The sequence below is a fragment of the Sprattus sprattus genome, assembly GCF_963457725.1.
Source record: "Sprattus sprattus genome assembly, chromosome: 7".
Lineage (NCBI taxonomy): Eukaryota > Metazoa > Chordata > Actinopteri > Clupeiformes > Clupeidae > Sprattus > Sprattus sprattus.
In genome coordinates this window covers 28,454,783-28,467,539 of record NC_137926.1, presented here as the reverse complement: position 1 = coordinate 28,467,539, position 12,757 = coordinate 28,454,783, and the positions used below count along the sequence as shown (strand labels likewise).

The 12,757-nt window shown below is 42.3% G+C and overlaps 1 protein-coding gene across 1 annotated transcript in view; it reads right to left on the bottom strand.

The window, feature by feature from the left end:
* Positions 1 to 366: 366 nt before the first annotated feature.
* The window catches only part of cspg4 (chondroitin sulfate proteoglycan 4), a 38,602-nt gene continuing 26,211 nt past the window's right edge, over positions 367 to 12,757 (bottom strand). The window contains exons 4-10 of the mRNA XM_080842929.1: positions 11,483 to 11,953; positions 8,462 to 8,638; positions 6,742 to 6,940; positions 6,312 to 6,443; positions 5,945 to 6,105; positions 4,756 to 4,933; positions 367 to 4,534 (exon numbers count right to left, since the gene is read on the bottom strand). Of these exons, the coding sequence (XP_080699055.1) occupies positions 2,715 to 4,534; positions 4,756 to 4,933; positions 5,945 to 6,105; positions 6,312 to 6,443; positions 6,742 to 6,940; positions 8,462 to 8,638; positions 11,483 to 11,953 (3,138 nt within the window). The 3' untranslated portion in view covers positions 367 to 2,714. The remainder of the gene's footprint in view (positions 4,535 to 4,755; positions 4,934 to 5,944; positions 6,106 to 6,311; positions 6,444 to 6,741; positions 6,941 to 8,461; positions 8,639 to 11,482; positions 11,954 to 12,757) is intronic.

Below are 12,757 nucleotides of genomic sequence, written 5' to 3'. Positions count from 1 at the left end.
AAGGTTTAAACATAGACTGTTTTAAGAAACAGAATATTCAATGACCGTCTGGAACAGACACCCTTGTATGAGAGATATTTTAAATAAATGGGAAGTAGATGTGTGCATGGATTCAGGGATAGATTAGTGGCTCGCTCCCACATACCAGAAGATTCAGGCGAAAGTAACTAGTCAGTTTCCAAACAAAGACACATTGTTACAGAAAGAAATGAAGAAAATTTGAAGGGCTTCACTAGTGTTGCTTAGGGTGCTGGTTGTAAGAATACACAAACATATAGAAAAAGCAATAACAAAGTTAAAACCATTTTATTTCTTAATTCAGTATTTGGACTTTATTTTTTCTATTTTTCATGTTTGGGTAAAAAACTTTCTCGTGGCAGCTGGTGGGTTACAATTTCAACATGGATGGCACTCACCGCCATAGCCAAGTACAAAAATAAATAACTTTTGATGTAAAGTGATTGGCAATGTCCCACACGTGGTCAAAATCGATCAAAAAGTTGAAAGTAAAATTAAATATTAAGAGTATGCTTTAGGGTTCAGTCCATTCAAAGGGGTATTTGTAGTATACATAAAGATACTGGAGACAGAAATATTGACAAACGCAAGAAATCAAGATCTGATAGACCCTTGAACATTTAAAAAAAAAAAACAGATAAACAACCCATTGGTACACATTAAAGACACAAACTGTTGATTTCCTGAGCTATCTCTTAGCCTTTGAATAATGTATCTGAATTATCATGCACTGCAGATAAAACACACACACACATTTCCAGAGATATCTCAATCTCAGCCAAAATCTTTAAAAAGAAAATACATATAAATACTCGGTTATATGGAAAGACTCTCAATGGCAAATGCATCTGACAATAAGGGAATGTTTAGAATTTGTATTACAGTCAGAAGGGGTTAGTAACAGCTTCAAATCCATCTGACTTTCAATGATAGGACATAATAATACAAGCATTAATTATTATGGCAGTGAAGACCAGCACAGACCAACTATGCTGACTTCATCTGAGAGGAAAAATATTATAAAAAGAAACACAGGAAATTTTATTCTCTGTAGTTTTACGTGTCATTGTAGTTTTTTAAACAGCATACTCATAGAAGATATAACATTTCAGAATAAATCATAACAAAGGAATGTGAAGTGAATGAGAACACATCAAATACATCAAAATGTCTCTTCTTTTCTTACATTTCTATTTAACGATTTCATTATAAAGAGAGACCCAAGTAAGAAAGTGATTCTGCTGTTTTCCGTCTAAAAACCATAGAAACAAAACCTGTTCCTGAAAATGACAAAAACAGGTGCTGCTTATGCAACACGTGCAAAGTATCTCTAAACTATGTCACCTGGACATTTTATTATAGGCCAGTGACTCATCTTAACACTTCATACCTACCAAAGCCTATACTGGTGCCATTTCATTTGAAATGATTTGAATGTCATGACTCTCACATCAAAATGTAGTGTTAAATGGCATTCCGCCTGATAGACCTGTTACAACAGATCAGCAAGCTTTATGTTATATGTATATTTACAGTAAATATATATTCATAAGATTATATTTTTTAGGACACAATCTGCTGCACCCATGTGGCCATCCGTATTAGAATTTTAGGACATATTTGAGGAGTGCATACACTACTGAAAAGTGTTTCGGTTAAACAAAGCTATGTCTCCAGAGGTAATAGCAAAGATGACAGATTAAAGGGCACTTTTACATGTTAACACTGAAGTTTGGGTTATAGACAAAGCTAAGCATTAACAATTCAAATTCAGTTATTCATTAATCTAAACTTCTAAAGAAAAGTATCAGAAATAACAACATTTTGTAAAAGAAATGAGAAAGATATGGATGTCATACAGTAGCTGTTCTATCATGGAAAATGTTCTCCCAAAAGCAAACAGTGAAGAGCAATACTTCATCGCAACTTCTTTACAACTCTGGAAAATCAGTTGAAAATGACCTCACAACTTCCTGTCAGCCCTTTGGGATGTATTACTAACAGCCACTGGTGAGTGACTTCCTGTCTGTGGTTTGCAATTGCATACGCTGCAGATATTTCTTCAGTGCCATAAGTCAGTCCAGTGGATGTAAGCGAGAATTTCAGTTGTGTTAGCAATACTACCACCCATAGCCTAAGGATACAAAAGTTATATCGGTAGACAAAGAAAATATTGTACATTTGTAGAAAAATAAAACAAAATTACACTAAAATGGCGAACTTGCCCATAGGAGTTACTTCAAAACATTAAATGTGAACTTAGATTTTATGTACACATACACTAACAAATTTAGAACTAATACTAAAATATGCTTGTAGAGCTGTGAGACAGGATATTACTAAGAGAGCACAAGATCATTGTAGGAACAAATCTAAAAAGAGTTTCAAACACAAAATATGTTTATGTCCAACATGTCCTACAATAAATAGAGACAAATCTAGCTAAATGTGTGTATAGCTTTACATTACCTTCTTTCTTTTAAGTCAGTGGAAATCTGCATTGTGCAAAAACCTGAGAATAGACAACTGCAGATTTTTTTTCTTTCATTTCGTTTTTTTGAGACAAAGAGCAAACACAATCTGTCATCTGTTATACTGATATGGCAAACATCATGGAGCTAAAGGTGGAGAAGTCCTGTGCCAGGCTCAACAGTGAGTGTTCTGAATAGTACAGTTTGGTTATTCTTGGTGAGCTCTCATACCCAGTACTGATTTTTTTTCAGGGCAGGGTTTGTTGTCCGGCAGTGCTGCAGTAACTCAGGATCTGCCTCCTTTGAGTCCATGCTGGACATAGGAATGTTGTTGGCAGGATCTGTTTTCCGAAATGTCTCCTGACTGACGTCCCCATTTTTGGGCTTGGTGGCAACCGTCTGAACGTCGTGCTTTCCCGTCTTATTCCGGCGCACCAGATAGTACGCCAGAACAGCAGCTAGAATCAAAAGCAGTAGGATGATCAATATGGGAATAAGGATGGACCACAGGGTGCCCCGCCTGGCTACCATTGGGGTCTTGTGTGAACCTGGATTTGGGGAGGCTGTTGTTGGGCCAACTTCATAAGGCCTGTCTCCCCTCCCCACTGGAAGTGTTTCCTTGCTCTCAGGTAATTTGGGGGTTTTTACGACTGTTGCTCCATATACACCTGTGGAACTGTAGGGGGTAGTGGTGAACGGTAGGACACACACAGCAGGCGGGACTCCATGAGCTTTGAGAAGCAAGCGGGCCTCGTCTTTACCGTCAGTCCCTGCCTGTTTACCCGTGTTGTTCAGGATCTCTAGTCCAACAAGTCCGTCATCCAAGTCCTTTTGTGTGAAGGTGTTCACAGGCTCCCCCTCCCCTTCTCCTTTCATTTCAACAAACCGTGCTGACTTTAATTTCTGGATGACTGTAAATGTTGGGAATGTCTTCGTCTTGTCGGCAAGCGGAGTTGCATCTAGTAGCTTTCTATCAACCAGGACAGTAGCACCTCTGGGAAGCAGAGGATCCTTTGCTATCTTGGCCAGTGGCTTCACTGTGATGTTCAGGACAGAAGAAACGTTGGCAGCTCTGCTTCGCGCCAGGAAGGGTATGCTGTCCCGAGGTGACATTGACGTCACAAAGCGCACACTGACCCGACCCTCGTTGATTTGCTTTTGGGTGAAGGCGTGGGTTGTTTGCCTGTCCACCATTACAGCGACGTGCTTAGGCGTGCCGATGATTTTGTAGAGGACCTCCTCCTCAATGGGTCCACCAGTACTGGCTTTTAGCATGGATTCAGTGATAGGGGTTTCATCATCTCCTTGCAGGACATAGATCTCCGGTGGTTTGGTTAGCACCAGTGTGTGGGCCAGAATGCCAATATGGAGTGTGTATGGAGTGGTGTGGTGCTTTCCATCTGAGACTGTGAACTCCATAAAACCCTCAGAGAGGCTTCCGTGACTTATGAATGCCACCCGATCAGCATTAATGTCCTCCTGGGTGAATTCGCTGATTTGTTCGTTGGTATCAGTGTTGATGAGCTGGCCGTTGGAGGGGCTTTTGATGATGGTGAAGCGCACCTCATCAGGGGTGTTGTCCTCATCGATGGTGTTGAGGTACTGCTTGGAGAGGACCTCCGTAGAACCCTGCAGGACCTCCAGCAGCAGCTCTAAGCTCACCAGCTCCGGGGGGCTGGAGTCACGTGGTCGTAGGCTCAGGTGGAAGATCTCCTCCAGAACCAAAGCGGACTGCGGTGGGCTGGAGGGCCCCCTGCTGTGCGAGTTGAGCCAAGCGCGGAAGGAGAAGCTGTCAGAGGAGGCCCCAGAGTCACCATGCTGGTACTCCAGGTCACCGCTGTTCACGTCTTCCTGGAGGAAGTACGGGGCGTCGTGTGTGAGATCCACACCACCTAGTGTGAGCCGACCATGGACGGGAAACTCCTTAACCTTGTACAACACATCCTGGGTGCCACGCTCTGACTCAGGGAGGCTGGCCAGCAGGTTGGAGGCGTCCAGTCGGGAGCTGTCTATGACCTTACTCTGGCCTTGCACTACGTCTAAACCTGGGAACACAATAGACAACAAATAGACAGCAAACATCAATACAACACAATAGCTTATACATCTATGACAACATTTTATGTATCGTCAAAGAGTTATATATTAACTGGCTAACAGTCCTCTTTACTTGTTGTGTTGTATTTGTATTTTGTAGCTCAAATGTATTAATCATTTATTAATCAGCTGACATGTGAGATGTACAGAATAGCATATAATCTCATACCTTTATTCTTCCAGAGCTGAGATGTAACATTGTGATCGGCGGCATAGAAAGACACGGTGATGGGTAGGAGGACGGTCGAAGCCGAAGGTGATGACGACTGCAGCTGCAGCGAGTCACGTACAACCCAGAAGGGTTCCTCGGGCATCTGGTGCTCATAGTAGATGTTTCCAGCCTCCAGCTGAGCAGCAGGGGGGAAACAAACACTTTCATTAGGCCAACAGCTGTGTCCACATCATTTGGGATGCACTCCTATTTATATAAAAACAATTTGCAAAGGACACCCATATGGCAGGTGTCAACATGTTCCAAACAAGGGATCATTCTATGTCAGCTATTAGCCGAGAAGAGCACATTTTGATCCATCAGTCAGATAAACAGAATTGATGGCACATTGTTCTTGGCCTGAAATATTCTGGGCATATCAGAAGAGGATGACATTCACCAGGTAATTATATCAGGATTCAGAGGGTAAACAAGTTGAGCTGAGGGCTGTTTGTTTTCAGCAGGCCTCCCCAGCTTGCAATTACTTGAGCTGAGCTCACTGTACTGTGCCGAGTCAGGGGAAGGAGTATTTTATATGGTCACTGATATCCAGCCACTTAATTTCCAAACCACACGGCTGTAAAGGGGTGTAATTCAGTGGTGCTAATGTGTGTTGTTGTTTGCAGAAATGGAAGGTCCTCTGTGTTGGACAAACTAACTAGGCTTAATTATTAAACACTTGAATATTTGTGTGCCTTAAATGAGTTTTCTCTAAGCTTCTCTAATCAGGACAAATGGGTCGTCTGTCCTGAATTTAAGGGGTAATGTATTAAGTGTGCAACAAGATTCCCATGCTGCCAGAGTGCTGTGCCATGGATAGGGCTGTTCAGAGGCCTCTAGAGCAGGGCAACAATATCAGGTTAACACACCTCCTCATTGTCCTCAGTGGCATGAAAAGGCAGAATGCACTAAAGCATCCTAAGAGATCACCATTGCTCATGTAAACCCCAGATACTTGCATTTAAATAATGTATTATTCATTTATTATTAATCACATTTGATAGAACATCCTGATTATGTTTTAATGTACACCCTTATATTAGGATTGTAGTATGATTATGATATACAGCTAAATGTGTTGCCTCCAGTTTAACATGCTCACAGCAGTTTGTTTTTTTAACTCAACATGGTTCCTCACAGCCCTTACCTCTGCTTGTGAGAAGGACGTTATCTCTTCAAAACGGTTTCTCTGGATCTGCCTGATGAGTCTCCCGCGGCGAGGCGGTTTCTGCAGCGAGTACCTGAGCTCATTTCCACTGTCATCAGTCACAGCCTTCAGCATACCACTGCTGATTGCCTGTTTTGTCCCTAAATAAACAAAAAACAATGTTTTTCCCCCCCTTATAACTTATGTTGGACTAAATGTGAACCAGGATAGGCAGTTAAGGTGATTATAATCTGACACGTCTGATTTCAATCTCAGCAGCCTGCGTCATTATTTGTCACCGGCTTATTTAGGATGGCATAAACAACCACCCTGATGGTGATGGGTATGCTCCCCACGAGCAACACACCTGGGAACACCATGAGTTCCTCTCCTGTTTCCACGGTAATGGTTGGCTGCCTGGCGGTGACAACAAACTGATAAAGCGGTGATGTGTGCTCTCCATCCGTCACGGTAAACCTGAAGCCCCCAGACTCCGAGCCTGAGAGAGAGAGAGCATAGTCAATTAGAGAAATGCACCATGATCCACACTGCCTGGTCCTTTATCACCGAAAGCCAGGCATGGCAGCCTATAATGTCAAGATACAGCTTACAGGAGGCTTGGGACAAATACCACTGGATGCTGTGTGGTAACATATCATGAAATGGCAGGCCTGGTGTTGGGGTGTTTGGAGGGAAACTATGAAAACATATACCCACACGTTGGCATAAAGCCCTGTGTAGTGTTTCCCAAGAGGTTTTCAGACTAAGACTGGGGAGGGGTGAAGGCTATGATATACCTTGATGAATGAAAATGATCTCGCCGTTGTCGATTTGTGCCTGAGTGAAATTGTCAAGGCTTTCATCAGGAGATATTTTTAGAGCCACCATCCCATTAGTGAGGACTTCAACAGAATAAATCACTTCATCTTTTGGTGTGTCCGCATCCTGGGTATTGAGCTCTGTATTGGTGATTCCGGCCTCTTCACCAATAAGAACCTAAAATAAAAATAAAAAAAGACAATAACACATTTTCGCAAAACACAAAAACATGTTGTTGCAATAAAGACAGAGTTTTGTTTTTTGGTGTTTGGCAAAGTGGCTTGACTTGTTATCTGAAGACAAAACTAAGTGCATATGGGGATTAACCTCCCAGGGCAGTGGTTTAATAGACTCTAATGGCCTTGTTGCTGAAAGGAACATTAATTGAAAGAAATGGGCCAGACGTCTTGAAAGACACTCTGAGATGGGCAGAATCAGTTGGGAAAAGTCAGAGGCTTGCCGTGAAAGGCATATATTGATTTGTTCAGCACTGTTCTCTCTGCTGCCTCCATCAAGACTCTCCAGACAGGGGAAAAAAAAGACTGACGGGGAAATTCAGAGAGTAGAGTGCTGTCCCAGATAAGCCAGAGCTATTATTCTGTCTCCTTGCGGCATTTTGAATGGTAGAATATGCAACCTTCAAAGCCACACAGGTGCCAGAAAGTGGGTTCACGGTCATATTGTCATTGTATGTTGGAAGCACGATTTTAGCTCTGATCGAAATAACGTGTAAAAATGACCAGGCCAGGTAAGTGTTCTCTAGTGAAGGCGGTAAACACTGCCATATAACTGCCTGTCTCCCATGGCTTCACTGAATCAGACAACCACACAGTGACGTCACGTGGTGAGTGGGTGAGTGAGTGTGAGTGAAAACGTCCAGTAGATGGCGACATCGGTCCACTACCACAGTGTCACTCAGGCCCATGCTGAGGCAAAGGCTCACAACACAATCAGTCTCGAAATTGTGCAGGAAATTGATAATTCATGTTGTAATCAATGTGCTATACAAACAAAATTGATCACAAGCTGTGTGGCAAATTCTATTTAGTCCTGAACAGTCAGTAATATCTCACTCGAGGGCATCTTCGGAAATGTGCTGAAATCATGCTTGATGTTTAAAATGGTCTCCATAGGGTGCACTTCACCATTCTGGCAAAACTAGAGGGCGCCAGGAACAGGGGCAAATCTTAAGCCTAATGAGTCTTTGCTCCGGGCTCAGGGCTTTAATAGACAGCAGCTGTGGACAAGGCTAGCCAGGCAGGGGCTGTGGTGATCAGTTTCTGTCACGGCTGTGTTATTCATCAAGTCTGATCATCTGCTGTAGGTCGGGGTGCTCACACTTCCTGTCTTAAATCACAGAGCGAGAGAGAGAGAGAGAGAGAGAGACAGAGAGAAAGCGAGAGAGTGGATAGGGATGTGGCCAGTATGCAAGAGGAAGATACATCATTATATTCCCTTTTGTGGGAATGAGGCTGAGCAATGGATTGGTTGGCTCTCGTGGCTGCAGAATTCCAGCCACAGTCATGGTTCTCCAAAAATATGTGTTACCAAGGAGACCCGAAACCACAAAGTCCAAAAAGCTGAATGATACACTTGGTGTTCTATTTTTTCCAACAAAATGTGTTCTCTACTATTCGCTTTAATTGTTTTTTTCAGATGTTTGATGAATACCAAAAACACTTCCAGAGATGACGTTACCTCTATTCCTGTGTTGCGCTCGAGTAATGGTGGCTCATCATTGATGGGGATGACAGTGACACCAAAAGTGATGGGGAAGCTTCTTCTGGTGTTCTCAAAGTCAGATGCAGTGAGAGTGAAGCTGTCCTCTGTGGTCTCTGTACTGTCATGCAGGTAGTAGACAACCTTCCTCTTGACCTGAAATGGACAAAACAAATCCAAGGAAGTTAGGTTGTGCTTTTTTGTTTTTGCAAGGGAAGACATCACATGTTCCAGATATCAGTCACGTATGACGCAGGATCTGTAGTTGATCCATTCCACTCGAAGAGACACATATAGACCACAAAATGTGTGTTGTGTGCTGTCTCTTTCATTATAAACTCATCAGTGGTTCATTGAGCTGCACCTTTGTTTACAATCCCCTAATTACCAGCACAGGGAATTCACCATCATACCCAGGGCAATTTAAAGAAGTTATATTCATAATGAGCTTTGTGTTGTGGAGGGGGTGAAGCGAAGTTTATTGATTAAAGGTATTATGTCAGTGGACACCCACAAAGATGGTCCTTATATCCTTACTCTGTGATTCATCACGTCATTTTGAGTGCCTCTCTTTTGAGTGATATAGCCCCTGGTCTTGTGCATACATGGGGAGTCCAGTCACAGCACAGTCAGGCCCCAGCACTCTCACAGTGTGGAATTAATTGGCTCCAGATGAGCGGAACTCAACTCAGAGAAGGCATAATAGCACCTCTGATTGCAGTATAGGAGTTCACAATTTGATCAGAAATGAAAATAAACTATTTCTAACCAAAGATCCAAGTTGGCTGTCAGTTTGTGAGAGGGAGTAATAGTATGGAAGATGTGATTACATGAAATACCTTGGAAAAGGTCTGAATTCTGGCCAAATTAGTAAAACATTTAAACCATTTGAAAATAACTCATAGCAAATATGACTATGTATACCTATTGTATAGCCAAATCAAAAGGGAGGGTTGCCACTTCACATTAAGGCTTCATTAATAACCATGATTAACATCACCATGGTTTCTTCTAATCAATCACGGTCTGCATCCATAATATTCTTATCAGCATGAGTCATTGCAAGCATAGCATGAATAAGCCATGAACTCCAGCATGAACCAACATTTAATGCTTGATTCGGGCTAACAGCTTTATAATGATTTTTCCTGAATACAACCTTAACTCAACAGGGCAACTAAGAACATTCTTTCGTGTTGATTAAGCTCACAAAGTTTTCTTCTGAATGGATGATGGATGAATGCAGTCCCTACGGTTTCTATATATCTGCCTGGCTTTTGTCTCTCCCTGATGAACAACAAAGTCAAGTGAGCAAGGGAGAGTCTGCGGTTTGTCTGAACCACCCAGTTCGACGGTATCATGTTCTTCCCACAGCATCTTAAATGCAGTGTGAATGCCCAATGTGTGCATTTCCTGCATCACACTTCCACCGTAGAAGGCAATTAGTCTGACTTCAGCTTACTGAACTCCACTCTAGCCTCACATTGCACGGGAAAAAAGCCAGACTGCATGAAAGGAACCACTGCTCCCACATGTGTCGAGCGAGAGAAATGTTGAGAGTGATGTCCGATAATGAGCACCCTACGTCCGTCTTTAATTTAGGAACAATTACACTCTCGTTCCAGTCCTGTGCGAGCCCACAGTCTGCAGCTCTCTGCGTCAATGTGGAAGTCATTTAGGGAATGGCTGTGCTTTGTCCTCTCTGACTGCGTGTGTGTTGCATAACCTGGAGGAAAAAACACTGAGCACTGAAAGCTCCTGCTTTCGCACATAGGAGCAAGTCTTATTCATAACTTGAAAGATGATGATTTGTCCAGAATGTCTTTGTTACATCTGAATAGGTTCCTTTCCCTGTTTATTTCCCCCTTGACTAATCAGATTTAGCTGAATCATGGCTATAGCATGTGGGTTCTATTAGTTCAAATGGAGCTCACAGTGAACCCTTTGAGAGAATGCATCTGGCAAAGCGCGGGAAGGCTGTGTGCACATGCATTATTATAGGAATATATGGGCCAGTTTATTTTGGCTCCGGGCAGACGAGCAGCACTGTCAGATTTTCCACCGTGCGGCAGAGGGGAGGAGAGGTGGGCAGGACTACATGCTGGAGTCCACACTGGAGTGACTAACCGCCTCCACTAGGCTCTCAAGTACACACAGTACACGCCGAGCCCATGACGCTTTTCCACCGGCACACGCTTCATGCACTTTTCATTCTTTCCAGGCTCCTCACAGACTTCAGAAACCACACTGGTAGTAAAGATGATCATATATAGACATTCTGTGCTCTGAGCACAATTCCAGGAAGACATCTCTCAGAACCTGAAGTATAGACTACTCTCTGTTTTATACAGATGTAAATTAAGCGGATGACAGTATAGTAGGGATGTCACAAAATATATATAAATATAAATATTAATTGATTATTGATTGGCAAATTATTTTTTCAATATGTTTTTGAGGCATCAGTGTCTTAACTGACACTGACGTTTAAATGAGATATCTATATTACGACACACACTGTATACCTACTAAAGAAATACACCAGAATCTAACAGTTTATATATAATCTTTGAATACTCTCTCCCCATTTTATCCACTATTCATTTTGTATGTATCATATATATACCATCTTTATGTTTATATGTATCGTGTATATTTGCCACAAGTATGTCAGTCATCTGCCATGTTTATGATTCTCCCCACTCCCTCTCTCATACCTTCCCTTCTGCTACCCCTACCTTTTTTCTATCTCTACCTCTCTACCTGGCTGTCTCCAAGCAGAGGGCCCCCCCCCCCCTTATGACCTGAGGTTTCTGCTTAAGGTTTCAACAGGGCCTGAAGCCTTTGCAACATAGATAATTAAGCGTTTGTGTAGTTAATTAAACCTATCTGAAAAATGCAGATGCACAACAATAATAATGGGGAACATTTTCTGATTATTGATGCATAAATTAAGCATCAATCACAAGCCTACAGGATAGGAGGAGATACAAGACCTACCTCATCCCAGGTAAACGAGGACAGCTCAAAATCATCCCCTTCCAGGTAACGGATATCTCCATGCTGTGGGGCCTCTTCCACTATGAAGTCAATATTGGCCATCCTGTAGAAGGCATGAGATATATTGAGCAGCTCCTGTGACAGTGCCACGGCCCCGCCTTCCTTCACAGTGAAGTTAAAGGTTTGAACTGGGATGAGCCGTGGGACGATGTTGATCTGCACCTCCAAGTCCTCCACTGTGGTGAAGCCATTGCTGACGTCAACGGTGAAAACGTCATAGCCCTGGACTGAGGTGGACACGTAGAGGATGCGGCCCTTATTGATGTCCTCCTGTGTGAAGGTTTGGATGAAGTCCAGCACCGGGGCCACTGTGCTTTCTGAGTCATTGATCATCTTCACTACGTGTCCCAGTCGTGGGGGATCTTTAATGGTGTACACCATTTCAGTTGGCAGGATATCAGGTTGCTCTACCTTTGGGGGGAAAAACATTAATGAATTCAGTGATTTCAGTTCTCCAGTCTGTTTATATTCAAACACCTGAATGTACACTATACTTTGAACATCTTTGAAACCCAGCTTGAGTCATCTCCCAGTCATGTTCAAATATCTTTTTAAAGAGTGACCATGTGTGTGTATTGAGGGGATCATGTGAACAGCACTCTGAATGCACTAGACCAAATAATCCCGTATGACATTGTGGGAAAACACGAGTTGCTTACTTTAGAGGATTTTTCTGTATGGGATGTCTTCAGTAACTACCATAGCCCCAAATTGACATGTAATGTATGTGGCTAGTCAGTTGGAGTAAAGCAGGATTGTGAAATTACAGCGCACAGTGATAGATTTACTACCCCACACATAAAAGACTTGTAAAGCAGTGATGTGTTTCTTTGATCTAGGGACTTTTGGTTTTGCGATTTTTATGAAGCAGTCAAGTTTTTGATTTTGTCAATGAACGTCTCTGCCAGGGGCTCATTCAGCTTTGCGCAAGTTCTTAATCTCCTTAGTTAAAATATGTCTTTGTTTATATAGTCCTCTTTGATAAACAAAAGACAATGTTGGGCTCTCAAACAACTTTGAACATATGATGAAAAAGAGATTTGTCTCAAAGATCCTGTCCTTTGGGTACACTCTGTATATAGTCTTTTGATATAGTCACAAATTAGTTTAAGACACACATTGAACAAAGACACGTCATTTTTGTTTTTAAGTGTGGAGTTAATTAAGGCTTAATTTTAAAAAAGCAAATAGGAGTTGCACATAAGGGATCTAAAA